At 39.3% G+C, this 15,834-nt stretch overlaps 1 protein-coding gene across 3 annotated transcripts in view; it reads left to right on the plus strand.

Moving 5' to 3' along the window:
* KCTD3 (potassium channel tetramerization domain containing 3) overlaps positions 1 to 15,834 on the plus strand; it is a 63,749-nt gene that overhangs the window by 20,189 nt on the left and 27,726 nt on the right. For all 3 annotated transcript variants that reach the window (XM_054021628.1, XM_054021629.1, XM_054021630.1), the window contains exons 4-9: positions 1,746 to 1,819; positions 2,418 to 2,476; positions 2,712 to 2,792; positions 5,211 to 5,351; positions 7,859 to 7,949; positions 12,272 to 12,462. In XM_054021628.1, the coding sequence (XP_053877603.1) occupies positions 1,746 to 1,819; positions 2,418 to 2,476; positions 2,712 to 2,792; positions 5,211 to 5,351; positions 7,859 to 7,949; positions 12,272 to 12,462 (637 nt within the window). The remainder of the gene's footprint in view (positions 1 to 1,745; positions 1,820 to 2,417; positions 2,477 to 2,711; positions 2,793 to 5,210; positions 5,352 to 7,858; positions 7,950 to 12,271; positions 12,463 to 15,834) is intronic.

Here is a 15,834-nt window from a genome sequence, read left to right on the forward strand (position 1 = left end):
TGGGCTAAAACCCACTTCATTGGATGCATGCAGTGGAAAATACAGTAGGAAGATACATACACACACACAGAACATGAAACAGTGGGTGTTATCATACACGCTATAATGAGAGTGATCACTTAAGGTGAGCAATTACCAGCAGGAGAGAGAAAAAACTTTTTGTAGTGGTAATCAAAATGGCCCATTTTCAGCAGTTTCCAAAAAGTTTTTTTTCTCTCCTGCTGGTAATAGCTCACCTTAACTGATCACTCTCATTATAATGTGTACGGTAACACCCATTGTTTCATGTTCTCTGTATGTGTGTGTATATATCTATATCCATATTTTCCTACTGTGTTTTCCACTGCATGCATCCGATGAAGTGGGTGTTAGCCCATGACAGCTTATGCTCAAATACATTTGTTAGTCTCTAAGGTGCCACAAGTACTCCTGTTCTTAGTGCATAATGTGTGATACTTACTCCACGTACAAATAAACTTTTTTCCTTTAATCAAACTCGTGAACCACAGTCATATCAATAATGGAGGGGGAGGCTTACACTTTTTTTTTTTTTTTTTTTTAAGTATACTAGCCCAAGCGCACACACTTTTCTTGACCTTAAAATATGGCATTTGTGATGACGATGATTAATTATATTTTGCTTGTTCATCAAAGAGTCAAGCAAAATGTCAATCTTTTGAGATAGACTTGAAACATTTCCATCTATTGTAGAGGTTTATACTGCTGTTCATCTCCTTACTATCTGAGTCCCTTCCACATAAAATCAATAGCAAAGTCCCTTGTGGACTTCCTTTTCCAGGGAAAAACTCTGTTTGCAGTAGGGTTGGGGTGTGTGTTTGAGTCAGGGCTGCAGTGTGTACTCTATGGATATGTTTACACTGCAGTTGGACACTTGCAGCTGGCCCATGTCAGCTGGCTCAGGCTGCAGCCCACGCTCTAGGACCTGCGAGGTGGGAGGGTCCCAGACCTCAGGATGCAGCTTGAGCCCAGAACTCTTGTGACGGAGCAGGGAGCAGGGCAGATTTGACCTGGGAATGTTGCAGGGGGATTGCAGTGAGGAGGGGGGACTTCCCTTGAAGGAAGCTACCTGAGCTGTAACCTGAGCCAGGAACGGGGGTGGGGAGAATTAACACCTTCTGCCCGGGAGACTGAACAAAGGAGAGGAGCAGCGGGAGGAGTGGGGAGTTTAGTTTCGGTTTGGGCTGGGTGGTGCAACGCAGGGAACCCCAAGCTGGGGTCTAAGCTCCCTGAACCTCCCAGAGGGACCTAATTGAGGGGGTCTGGTCGTACCTACACGCTCTGCTTGAGACTGTGTTCCTGTCCTTAAATAAACCTTCTGCTTTACTGGCTGGTTGAGAGTCGCAGTGAATCTCGGGAAGAGGGGTGCAGGGCCCTAACTCCCCCACACTCCGCAACAACTCTACACTGCAATTAAAAAGCCCGGCAGCCTGAGCCCCAGTCTGCTGGAAGAGGCTCGCTGGGGGTTTTTAATTGCTGTATAGACACACCCTATGTAGAGAAGACAGGACAGAAACTTCTTGTTTTGTTTGTATCTAAACATTCTGGGCTAAATCTTATGAGCTGAGTGCCTCACATGGTCAAATACCGCATACCATAATGGGACATGAGACTGATGGGCACCTCAAAAGAATGTTTCTAAAAGCGATATTAGCTGGGTAATATAGTTGTTACTCAAAAGCAAACTCTTAATGCGCAAAAAATAAACTAACTATCTTTATTTGTAGATATTTATTGATAGAGATCCAGCAGCATTTGCACCCATTTTAAATTTTCTTCGTACAAAGGAGCTAGATTTACGGTAAGAAGTTCTAATTCTTCTAAAAATCCTTCTCAGTACAGTTCACTTGGGTGGAAATTTTAAAATCCTTTTTGATAGGAGTTTTCTAATTCCAGTGATCAATCAGATGTTCTGTGACTGTGGGATCTGACTGGTACTTTCTAAGTCCCTCACTGGCACAGTCTAATCTGTGGACTCAGGTCCTATTTCCTTAGTTCCATGTTTCATGCAGGTGACAGAATGGACAGAATTTATTATTAAATACAATTTCATATATTTAAACCATTTCAGTACAATACATTTCTCAATCAAATCTTTTGTTGTGGGTTTTTCTGTATTTTTAACTTTAATGCAGTGATCTGTACCCATAAAGATTACTGTATCTCCAGCTAAAGACTGAGTCCAGCTCTGGGGTGGAAATGTTGTGTTAAGTTATTAAAATAAGCTGCTTCAGGAGGTTCAGGTCTGATATTTATTGTGTGAACTCACACTTCTAGTATGATCCCCCAAGATATAATACCTAGTTTAAAAAAAATAATCAGTCTTCTTTTTTCAAAGGGAAAAAAAGTTATTTCAAGGCATTGCTTTCCTTTGTTCTTGTTTTTTTTTTTTTTTCCAGGGGAGTGAGTATTAATGTTCTCAGGCATGAAGCTGAATTTTATGGAATCACTCCTTTAGGTAAATGTTTGTATTAAAATTATGTGGTTCCTAATGGTTGCACTGCCATAATAATAACCTACTCATGATTCTAAGATTTGGGACAATTATGAGCCAGAAGACTGCTGAACTTATTTGTGCTGAAGTTGACAATATTCAAGTAGATATTTTAAAATCTCATCAACCTCTTTAAATGAAGCTTGAGAAAATAAAACTTTATTGAAGTTCTTTTGATGTTAATATATATCTTGTTTAGTAAGAAGACTACTCTTATGTGAAGAGCTGGAACGCTCATCATGTGGCAGTGTCCTTTTTCATGGCTACCTGCCTCCACCAGGTACTTCTATATTTTTTCACTTTGTACTTCATATACTACTTCCAATCCATTGATCCTTACACTGGATAGTTATGTAATCTGTCAGCTTGGAGTCATCATTTTAACTTGCAGTCTAGGTGAACAACTACTATTGATGATAAAGGGTTTAATTTTAAGGTTATGTCTACACTTAGAGCAGCCTATTGCATACATAAACCCCTGTAGCATGGGTAAAAACAGCAGTGTAGATGGTGAGGCACTGCTTAGGCATATGGAGTAAAGACTCGCCAGAACATTATGGTATATACCCTACACAGCTCTCTACACACTCTAGCAGTGCCTCCCCTTTCTATGCTGCTGTTTTTAGCAGTATAGCATCCCACTGCCAAAGCCTTTTACCCATGGGTGGCAGGTGAACTGCCTGAGGCCTCACCCCTACCCTTCCGCCTCCCCCTCCCTCGCTGGACCCCTCCGTGTGCCCCAGCCCCAGCATGCTCGGTAGGCGGCATGGCCCCAGCCCCAGCGCGCCCCCAGTGCCAGGCGGACGGTGCCAACGTGGCCTCAGCCCTGGGGCTTGTGAGCACCAGCCCAAGCCTGCCAGCTGTTTGGGGAGGCACAACTTTCCACGGCCTATGTTACTCGCCACCCATGCTTTTCCCGCTGAAGGGAAAAGCTCCAGCAGTGAGGAAAGGCTGAGGCAGATCAGTGGTTTGAGCATTGGCCTGCTAAACCCAGGGTTGTGAGTTCAATCCTTGAGGGGGCCATTTAGGGATCTGGGGCAAAGTCAGTACTTGGTCCTGTTAGTGAAGGCAGGGGACTGGACTCAATGACCTTTCAAGGTCCCTGCCAGTTCTATGAGATAGGTATATCTCCATATATTATTATTTTTATTACTTGTTTTGAAAAATTACATGAACGTGCCATATTAAGAAATGAATGGTTCGTTCCAAGATCAACGACAATGGTCTGAACAGCGCAGCTGGTGCCTTGAGTCTTAACTACAAATTGGAAAATTAGCCTGTTGCTGACAGCAGTTGCTAGCATAGGCCATCACAAGCCAATACCAAAAAGAAGGGGTTCTCACAACAGATTTTTTTGGCAGTCTTGGAGTGTGGCCACCGACTCTTGCTGGTGGCTGCTCTGACAATTTTTCCTAAAATACTTAATTAACTTTAGGAAAAACAAATAAATGCACATACATGTCCAAATCATTGTAATCTATTTATGTAGTGGGAAGGTGGTAGGAAATAGAGCTCCCCATTCAGCACACCTGGACTTTGCTCCTGTTCTTGTGCTTTGAGCATGTCACGGAGTGGGAGCCCCTCACCCTTGCTGGGCAGCTGCCAAGCCCTGCAGAAGCCTCGGGCGGTTGACCTGCTGCGGTAGCTACAGCATCTTCAAACAGCGAGTGCAGCCCCAGGCTGGGGAAACACCAATCTGTCTCTCTGTCCCTGCCTCTTGTGATCCTTCAGAGAGAGCCTGCCCTGGGGAAGGTGGGTCAGGAACTCACCGGTTGCCTGCTGAGTCCCAGGCTCCCTGTGACCCAGCCAGGCAGGAGTGGGGGAGCTGCCCAGGAGCACTGCAGCAACTGAACGCTGCAGCCCGCTCCATTGACAAGAGCCACCTCCAGTGCCATGCACACCGGCCCCATATGTCACCAGAGGTGCTACCCTGAGCCTCCGAGGAGCTGCGTGGTGTAGGGCGCTGATCCCTGCTGGCAGCACCAGCGCAAACACCAAGGCCGTGCATCTTGCTTCCCTTGGTAACAGCTATTCAGGAGCAACAGCTGGGTGCTGCAGGGAGGGGCCAGTGCTTTGCCCCCGTCCCAATCTCTGCCCAGGTTTTGGAGGTTGATGTGGCTGCAAAAAAATCCACTAGTGGCTGTATGCGGCCATGCTGACCGCATCTGAGAAACATTTAATTACTAGTGTAGAAAGGAAGAATCTCTTTTCCACACTGTTACAGAAAGAGGTTTTGTGCTGTCTACACTTGCAGTTAAACTATATTTGACATCTGCTGAAGAGGGATGGTTACTGCATTGGGTGAGTTTCAGCATATAGATGATTACTGACCCAGTAATCACATCGTCTCTGTGTACCTCTGTGACCTGTGTACTTTGACTTTTAGTTGTGTACCTAAATTCATTCTTGGCTATTAGATTTCATGCTAGGCTAATTTAAATGGCTTTATGATTTCTGGTATTGGTTTATGAACCTGACAGAACAACCTGTTTGTTTAAGTTTTGCAGCAATTAAACTAAATTTGGTTTTGGAAATCAAATACAAGAGCAAATTTTGTTAACTCTGAAAGATGACTTATAAGTGTAGTAAGAATTTAAATGTTTTAAATTGTGCTTTGTATATTAACTGTTTTAGAAATGATCCTGGCACAGTAAAAGGTAAATGAAGTACAATAAAATGTCTTTCCTTTTTTCGGTAGGCATTCCCTGTCGTAAAATAAACACTACTGCTGGGCCATGTATTGACGTTAGAACAGGTCAGAACTACTCTGAAGGTGAGGTTCGAGGAGGTAGTGTCCAACCTACACTTGCTGGTACTGGGGAAGGCACAGTCAGGCTAGGTAAGGAAAGTTTTCATGTACTTTTATCATGTTGGCAGTGGAATTTCCAGTGGGAAATACCAAATTAAGAGGTTAATGATATGTCTATTCTCAAACACTAATGGTATATTTTTCTGTTTTTTAAATATAAACTACAAATCCAGCAATACTTTAACATTGCATATGAAAAACTGTTAGTGTTAAGATTGCAATGTCAAGCATTACAAAATTAGGAAATTGCAGAATTAAGGTTACACATTAAACCTTAATTTGTCCCCCAAATTCATGTGCATTATGGTAGTCTTGTCTAACCTCACATAGGAATTCTGTTGCAGTCCTAGTCCATTGCTTTAAATGCAAGAGAACATCCTTTCTCTTCTTGTTACCCTCTGCCTCATTCACTGTCCATTTTGTGCATTGAATGACAAGGTTTAGTAGAACAAATAATGTGATCACGTAACTAAAGATTATATCATAATCCACATGCACAGGGGGCCATAATTTAAGATGTGCAGGCAACTTGAAGTCTGGCATTTCCTAACTTTCAAGTTCTTGACTTTAAAACCTGCACAGCAGTCTTTTAATGTAGTTTGTATGTGTACTTTCCTAGTTTTCATTAAAAAGACAAAAACAAATTATACTATCTGTAGCTTATTTGTAACTTCTGCCTCTCGTGCATCAGCATATAAACCCTGAACCTTCAGCACTGCAGCACAGACTTCTGTCCCTTGAGCTAAAGAATTAACCACAATATCTGGCAGCAGCAGCAGTGTTAGCCTCTGTGGATCAGCTGCTAGAGGAGGCTATTATCAAACTGTGTCCCTCTGTCTTCCTCCCAAAGGCTGTTGTGTACCGTGTCCTCAAGTGTAACTCCACCCTTTGTTTTGTGTTCACTTGTCCCTCCTGTGCTCTTCATCCTCCAAAGAACATTGTCTCCCCTTTGGCTCAACTGGCGCTGAACAATATTTGGGGCTTGCAGACTTATTTCTTTTGGGAGGAGAAATTAATGATACAAGTTGGGTATTTCTTTGGTGCAATCCTATTTTATTTACAAAGAATGTACACACAGACCTGTTTCCCTGAACACTGTAGAAACAATTAGGCACCTGCCTCTACAGTGAGTTCTGTTCCCCAATGAGCTCTGTCCTGCTGACTTTCATGGCAACCCTCACAACTGCTTCTCTTGCTGTCTGGTGGCTTTCTCCCTCTCACCTTCACATAGCTTGCCAAACAATCCCCTAGCATTTGCAACTAGTCCAAAGAGGATGACCACCCCTCCCCCCCCCAGACCATGTGGCTTACCCCTGCTGAGGGATCACTGTGTAGCCAATACTTTGGGCAGTAGCTACTGTTGTCTCCAGCTATCTTATTCCACAAAGGAACTTAAGTGCTCCTTCCAGTTAGCCTGAAAAAGGGTGGTTAGCATACCCATTGGATTTAACAAGGTCTTTGATTGCCTATCATTTTAAAGACCTGCTTGATTGCAGCCATAACTACTTCCAGCATACGTATTGTGCCCCTGTCACAATCCCTCCATATTCTGTGTGCTTCCCCAAGGTTATGTATCCCCCACCTCTTCTATTGTGATTTAACCACTCCCCTGTTCAGTGTCTCCTGGTTCTGCTGCTGGATCCATTTTGTCTGTGTCCTACCCAGCTTTCTGTGGAATGCTATAGTGAGGCACTGAGACAAGGTACGTGTGCAGACCTTTAGAATCATCAGCATTTTTGCTATGTGTCCAAAAAAAACCTGTACTTTCCCAAACTTGTCAAGAAATGGTGATTTCTAATACCATGTAACTCAGCCAAACCTGACTGGTTTCCATGGACCAGCAAAAGGCATGCCCCTTATCCCAAGACATTCCTGCTGCTGAATGTCTAACGCCTTCTTCGTACAATGTAGGTATTAGAGGTATTCAGAGGTCATGTGAATTTTTTTTATAATGGCAAGTATTAGGCAAACTAAATATAGGGATCTTTGCTATCTCCTACTAAAATGATTGCTTTCGAAAATGCCACTTTTTCATAACATAATTTTATCTGCCCCGCAAGCCAATAGGTAAATTTGAAGCTTATTCTCAGATATTTGACCAATTTGACACACATTAGAAGTTACTTAAAAATAAAAGCCTTTTTTTTTTTTTTTTTTTGCAAGAGCACAGCCCTGATTCAGTTTGCCTGCCAGTTTCTACTTCTTATGAGACCTTTGATTTAGTAATTATTAGCTGTTGCCTCATTCTACGAAAGAACATAAAAGTCCTATAGATTCAGATATCGAAAACACTGACAGATCTGTAACAGTGATTTAAGATACATTGTCAATCATGTACTTAGCTTGTTTGTATGTACAGCCAGTGCACACCCTCTGAGAAGGCAAAGCTTCATTTCTACAAAACAGTCAGTCTCGGAAGTCCTAGTTTGAGACTTTTGGGTATGGTCTCCCAGTCTCTCACCTTGTATATTTAAGTTGGTTAAAGAATGATGTCTGTAATGGAGGATAACCCTTTTCTTTTCATTACTATTTTCTAGGATTTCCTGTGGATCCACGAAAGGTTCTGATAGTAGCTGGCCACCATAATTGGATTGTAGCTGCATATGCCCATTTTGCTGTTTGCTATAGGTATAAATGACTTAGTAGTTTCTGGTGGATTGGGTTTTGAAGTTGATTTTCCTTTCCTTCTACACAAACTGTTTTAATTTGCTGATTTACTGAACATTATGTTGCTAATTTCTGCTAAATTTTAGGAAATTTCATAGTTCTAATTAATTTAATAGTTGAACACACACACTGCATGTGTTCCATGTTTTTTTTTTTTTTTTGTTTTGTTTTTTTTGAGTACTGATAGGCCGCATATAGTGTTGGCAGATACAATATGGGGAAAATCTTCTAACTCTTCTAGTTCACCCCATTCCCAACGCAGCTGCTGAATTCCTTGCTGTTGCAGTGATGGACTTCCCCTGAAACTTTTACTTACATTTTTAAAAAATTGATTTTATGATCCTATTGAGAGTTAGAAAGTTGAGTAATTGACATTGGACTTTTGATTTAATTGGTTGATCAACTGTATTTAATACAGGATTTTTTTAAAGGTTTTTGGAACTCATTTCAAATCTTGGTGTCTTGGAAATGGGTTCAGATTAAAGCATTGCAATATTCTAAACACTTTGTGCCTGTGCTGTGGGAAGGTCACTCTGCTATTTGTCTGGCTTTCTGCTTGCTTTTATGTATTTGTAAAGTGACTGGTTGGGATTCTCTGTCTTAAAAAACTTCAGGTTTTTAGCTATTTAACTGGGCTGTGTAATAGCCGAGTAAGAATTTGTTGCTTTACTCAGCCGTTGTGTAATAGGATATGTATGTAAGATATTTGTAAACAAGTAACTTAGACTGGGTTTCAGTAAAAAGTGGGGTGCAGAATTGCTTTACTGATGCATTTTCTTAATATAAACTATTTAGGAACCTACTTCCAACAATAGAACATTACAAGATTGTTTTCAAAAGAAGAAAACACTTCTCATAAGTTACGTAGCCAGTTGTGCAATATTTTATTGCATGTGTGGAAAAATGACTTCTTGTCTACAGCTACTGATAAGCGGAACCTTAACACCACTTTATTCTCCTGAACCTCTGAATTTGATATCCAGCTATATACTGACTCAGTGTTCACCATCTTAGTCACTCCCTTGCCTTGGTCTTGACTCAGCATGCCTCATTTCTGATCTCTAAATTCCTTCTCTCTAAACCTTATTTGCTCTACTACATTATCATGTCTCGTTTAGGCCGACCTGCGTAACACAAGCCATATATGCTAATAATCTTCCTATTCTTCCCCTCTTCCCAAACTTCATCTTCTGATGAACTTTGTTTCTTGGGGTATGTCTACACTGCCAGTGGAGGCGAGCCTCTTGGCCCAGATTGACAGTCTTGCACGAGCGGGGCTTGCGCTAGAGATCTAAAAATAGCTGTGTAGACAGCGCTTTGAAGTTGTGGCTTGGGCTGGAGCTCTGTCTCTGAAGCCTCAGGAGAGGCGTTGGTTTGTTGTAGCTTGTTCCCACTTACATTAGAACTAATGGAATTTTTCCAGCATTTTTTAGATTAATCTGGCACCTGGGAGGCAGTAATTTTAAAATAATTGTACCTATGAATTGCTAGCATATTTCCCTAATACCTGTGCATGATACATTAAACCAGATAGTTTGGCTATTTTGAAGTAGCATTGCCTCTGTAGAATGTAGAGGCTAGAGAAGGAAATGCTGTTGCTAAAAAAAAATAAAAATAAAAATATTTAAAGTCCTAAAGTAGCAATTTACATTGAATTGGTTGTGAAGCCCATGTGGTTAGAAATATTTTTAAGTCTCTGCATATTTCTAAAATAAATCATAATGCTTGAAAGGACGAATGATAAATGAACACTTCAAACATGTCTCATACTTTAAATGTTTAAAAATTTTCATTTTTGTAAAGCCTACAGAAAAATAGGGCATCCTTAAAAAATGTAGCATTTCATCTTGCAAATGAAAATTGTGGAATCCTTTAAAACTTCTTAAATTCATAAGTTTAAGTATTTGGCATCTGTAGTGTCCAAGAACTTTTTAAAAATGCAGTCCTACAGGAAAAATGCAATATAATGACAGCTACAGTTGCTAGAGCTATTTCTGGAGTCACATTTCTTAATAGCCTAGATCAGTGGTTCCCAAACTGGGGTGGGTTCACGAAATGGTACAGGGAGTTCTCAGGGGAAGAAATTCCCTAATGGCGGACAGAGCTGTCCCGAGGAGCCCCAGGCAGCATGGGGCCAGCAGCCCGGAGCCCCTGGAGTTCCAAGAGCTAAGCAGATCAAAGCAAGCATATCTATCACACTGAGGAGATTTAAACTTCAAGGCTCCTTATAAGAAATGGAAAGGGAGGTGGATATTTTTTGCTGTTTTTAAAATTAAATAGGCAGCTAATACTGTTTTTAAAATTATTATGAAGAACAAGTTTAAGCTTTGTTGTAATGTGCATTATTTGCCTGGACTGCTCAAGACCTGAATGCTTGTGTAGGAGGAACTCTTTGAGTTGGCTTTTTAAATACCTTCATGCTGTTTCACATCTGATATTCCTTGATGAAACATAGGAGCCTTGTCTTATAACAGGTTTAATCAAAGTGATACATGCTACGAAAGTGAGATCTTGGAAGAGTGTTGCCGTTTTCATAATGTAATAAAAATACTGTAATGATAATAATAAATAGTGTGTAATAAGCATGTCATAAAAACAAATTTTATATTTCCAAGATCACTGCTTTTATAATTTATACCCAGATAAAGGAGAAAATCCCTAGAAATACTCATTTTTAGGAGGGGGTTTGCGAGACCTGACATTTTAGTGAAAGGAGTTCACAGGCTGTGAAAGTTTGGGAACCACTGGCCTAGATTGATCAAGCCAGTAATAAAGCGGCATACAGATAAACAGAAAAAATGTCCAAGATGGTCATTTACATATTATTTGGTCATAAAACATTCAATTACATAAATTTAAATAAAAATATAAACACCTAAAATTAATTGTAATGCAGGAGCTGCATTCACCAAGCACACTGATCCTAACATTTCAAGGGAAAGAGGTACCCCCATTTGGCTTAAACTAGGCTAATATAGAGCCTTGGGTTGTGAATGAGATCTAGTAGGCCAAAATCTTCCCTAGATAAATAGAATGCAACTTCCATTAAGTAGTGTGCTTTCTCCAGGGCTCATCCTTGTCTTTTACTCATTTTAATATATATATTGTTAGTGTATATGTGGGCAAATAGATTTGTTAATTTCACACTAGAAAAGAAATAACTCAGAAGTGTTAAAACACCCTCTTGTGTTTTTGCCTTCTTGCTGTGACAAGTGGAGTAAATTACAAGTTAATTACAAAAGTTTTTTTTTTTTTTCATTAAAAGCTATGCAGCATTTAAATAGGGATTCAAGGTGGGATTTGGTTTACTCCACTGTAAAATTACGTCCGATTGAAATTTGAAGGTGTAAAAGTAAAAATACAGATTTTTTAAATAAGAACTGCAATATTATGTCTTGCTTCTTGTAACTTTTAAAGAATGGTCCATTCTAAGTATTTTACGTTTTTAATCAAAAATGTTTTATAACATTTGTGTACTGTTTCATTAATCATCTTTTTCTTCTATTCTGCCTTACTCTTCAATGTTTTTTCCTCTGTAAGTGTTCTGTTTTTTGTCTGTTACACTTCCAATTTTGTTTCACTTTTCCATTTATTGGGGTTCTTGCCCTCTATCGCCTGTGTGTTGCATCCCTTCTCACGGTTTTCTGCATTGCACTGTGTGTCAGTAACGTTGAATTACAAAGAAAACCTCTAAGCATTTGGCAAAGAATTATTTAGAACTAAGGTTTCTAGGCAATGTCATGCAGTCTAGATCACACAGTGTAGCAGAGTGGCAGAAAATAGAAATGGAGTAGAGATTATAGTGAGATTGCTGTATTTATTAGGTAGCACAATTGTACATAAATCAGTGTTTTGTATGATTCACATTCAGTTGAGCATGAGTAGGATCCCTAGGAATTGTTGGGGGCAGAACCTTAAAGATGTGTCTTAAACTGGCAAAATCAGGACAATAAGACTAAAATTCCATACTTTACTTGTTTCCTTCTGGCTGGGTGTTGCATCTCACAATATCACCTACTTTTCTGAGGCTGCCTAGCAGAAGATCGTATCTTCTGCAGTACCAAGGCCCAGTAAATTAACCTTTAACACTGTATTTAATCCAGCATTCTTGTATTTTAGTTGTAGGCCTGTGAAAAGTATATTAATATCAGAATCCTTTATTTGATATTGTTTTATAACTTAAAGGAAATATAATTGGCTTGTAAGACTGACTATAGGTACAAACCCCAAACTGAGGCTGTTTGGAAAGTGTATTTTTTTTTTTTATTTCTCATCCTTCCCAGAATCAAAGAATCTTCAGGATGGCAACAGGTTTTCACAAGTCCATATCTGGATTGGACTATCGAACGAGTAGCTCTGAATGCCAAGGTCGTTGGAGGTCCACACGGGGACAAAGATAAGATGGTTGCAGTTGCCTCTGAGAGTAGCATCATCCTGTGGAGCATTCAGGATGGCGGAAGCGGGAGTGAAATTGGTGGGTATGACAGTTTTGTGTGACGATGTCTTACTGCTAATATCTTCGGACCCATAAAAATATAGTTTCACATATAGTCTGACTGGATAATTCATAACAAACATTTACACAGACTTAATAAAAAATGAATTTTGGCACAGCAATCTAATATTAGAATTTTTATGTGTACCTTTCTGCCCTTCATTTTGATCTGGAGCCCTTCCTTCTGAGTGAGTGAAAAGAAATACAATCCAAAAATCAGTCTCTTTATTGGGCAGAGGCAATTGAGAGCCATCATTCATGTTAAAGTGTCATTGGTAGCTTGTTTAATCTGACAACATGGATTAGAGTTTAACTCAATCCATTAGACTCAGTTCTTTAGCACTGCAAGTTGGATTTGAACAGAAGACTTTGAGGTGAAAGGCTAAGGGTACATCCACACTGCAATAAAAAACCCAATGGCAGCATGTCTCAGAGCTGGGGTCAATTGACCTGTGCTCACAGGGGTTGGGGTTTTGGGCTAAAAATTGCATTGTAGATATTTGGGCTCGGTGTGGAGCCTGGGCTCCTAAACCTGACGAGGAAGGTGGGTTGATCTCAGAGCCTGAACGTCTACACTGCAGTTTGCATCCTGAGCCCTGTGAGCCTAAGTTAGCTGACACAAGCTAACCTTGGGTCTTTTATTGCAGATTAGGTGCACCCTAAAAGGATTGCCAACTTATCCTTTTTTTCTTGCTTTGTTTTACAGTAGGTCATATTTTAGATGGATTTTTTTTTTAAGTCTGCTTTTGCTAATCTTCTTATAAAATGCAGTTCCTAAATAGAATTTTGGAGACAGCCATTTGCCATCAGTAGTCAGCATTTTAAACAAAAATACAAATTAAATTAGTGTGGGCATGTAGTACTGGGTCCCAAACGGTTTAGCACCAAAAGGTTCACAACACTAGAGGTCATATAAATATGGAAAAGGTTTTCAGAGAAACAAACATTGCTTAGTACAGCTGTGATTGATGGTTTGTCTGATTTATTAAAATATATAATTGCTTAAAAACATGAATAATGGGCTTTTGGGGAAAGAGGAGAGGATGGTAATTGGGAATATCCTCAATTCCAATAGCGGTATGTATGTCATGGTTTGAAAGATAGTGACAACCTGTTTCCTCCAGCCATAAAGTACTGTCACCATAGATTTAATTTAATAAGTTTAGTACCAAGAATAATTGTAATCTGTTAATTTAGACATTTTTCTGAAATTGGCTGCAAATTTGTTCAGTTAATTCTCTATCGCTCTTTCCTTTTAACACTAAAATACTAAGACCTAAGATATGATGGGAACTAATGTAATTGATGTGAAATTATTAAATATGGTCTAAAATATTTGGGAGTTTCAGTTCAGGTAGGCTTATTTAAAATAAAGATAAAATTTACTTTAAAACATGCATTCCAAAATGCAAGATAAAGGTTTATCTGTATTCATGGATATTTAATTTTTCTTGATGTTCACAGTGGTATCTCAGCACTTTAAAAAAATTAATGAATATTGCTTTTCAGCAGCCCTGAGAAGTGAGGAAGCATTATCATCCTTCTGTGACAGGTGGGGAAACTGAAGCACAGAGAGCTGAAGTGTCTTTCACAAGGTCACGCAGGAACTCTGTGGCAGGATGGGGAATAGAACCCAGCTCTTTCTATCCCAAATTCAACTGGCTTTCTAATCACTAATAAGACAGAGTGCAGTTATTAGCATAAAACATCATCGCGGTTTTTTTTAAGGTTTTTCTCCTTTTAAGAAAAATTAAAATAGAGTATCCTGTAATACTAAGAAACTAGCAGTGCTACCATCATAAAGCCACATTTCTGAAAGATGTAAGACAGCATAATTCTACACACTAAAAATAGAAATTTCTTAGATTTCCTCTCTCCCATCAGTGAGCATGGAAGGGTCTGTTAGATATTCCATTATATGACCCTTCCTTTTTCAAAGAAAATATTAAACGCTTAAGCCAACTGGTTCAGAAGTCTTGGGTACTTTTATAAATATAGCTGTAGCTGCCACAGTAGCACAGCTACACTATTGCAGCTTATGTCAGCACATGAATATTTTTGGGTTAATCTAACTGTTAAAATTTTCTCATAAGCTGGCACTTAACCTACAAAGTTTTTTCTGTTTTTATCTCGGACCTTCAAATATTCCCCAGGCAGGAATTCAAAGAAATGTTTTATGGTTATATAACAGTATAGCTTTTGTTTTGAACATTTTTTGAAAACAGATTTTTTATTTTAAGGTCTGAAAATTATTATAACAATATTTCAGATTTGAAAAGATCCTGCTGTGTGTCTAAGTTGACCAGTTAAAATTTAGTGTCACTAAAACAACAAAAAAACAGAAATCAAGAAAAAAATTTTTTTTGCAGAGCAACCAACAGGCTAACTGTTTTTGGTATCATATTTTTGAACATGGGAAAACTTTGGAAAAATCAAAATGTTTATGAAAAATTCCATGTCTTGGAAAAAAGAATAGATTTTCCCTTTATTTGAAACATTCTGGCCATCTGTATTGTGTGTGTTTGTCAATGTTACGAACTAAGTGTTCCACATTTCTGTTTTTAAATTGCTATTATAACTCAAATGTGTGGGGTTCCCCACTTCCCCCAGTTCAGTTAAACTAAGGAATCCAGTAACACAAGAATAAAATAGTTTTACTGGCCTATTTCTCTTGCAGAGTCAAATGTTTGAAGCCCTGCCTTGGGATAGTGAGGCAGTAGTTTTTCCATGTCCTGTAAAAGAAACAATTTGTTGTTACAAATGCTCTTCAGAACCTGACAACACCATCCACAGAAAATTGCAAGGGCTGGCATCTCCATGATAGAGCTCTCCCAGAGGCTGTACTCCTTTCAATATTACTTACGTAGGACACCACTGCTGGATTGCTGCTATAAGCAGTGTTTTACTGAGAGGGCCCCTTAAGACAGGAACCTGTCATTACTTATACCATCGTCTTCCCTGTAGATGGCCGTCAAGATTGTTGAGCCTAAGCAGGAGTGACACTTTAAATTCCTTCAGACCATTCAAGCTGTCTTCCTTGATTTCCCTGAACCTTATCCTTCTCTGGAGTAATCAATTCTAGTTGTTTCCCTTTTTTTTATTATTGCCTGCTTTTATGTGCCTGGTACTGCTGAATATAATCTGCATCAGAGATGATACCCCATGACCTGAAAAATCATTTGGCATCATAATTAAAGCACTAATGTTTAAAAAGCTTACTGACTGCCATCATAGAGCATAGTAGACTATTATTCTTTTGTTTGAAATGGCATCTTGATTTTTGACATTTGAATTTATCCAAATAAAGGTTTTTTGGGATTTCCAGTGTTTAAATACTCTTCAAGAGATTTC

Source organism: Malaclemys terrapin, chromosome 3, assembly GCF_027887155.1.
Source record: "Malaclemys terrapin pileata isolate rMalTer1 chromosome 3, rMalTer1.hap1, whole genome shotgun sequence".
Lineage (NCBI taxonomy): Eukaryota > Metazoa > Chordata > Testudines > Emydidae > Malaclemys > Malaclemys terrapin.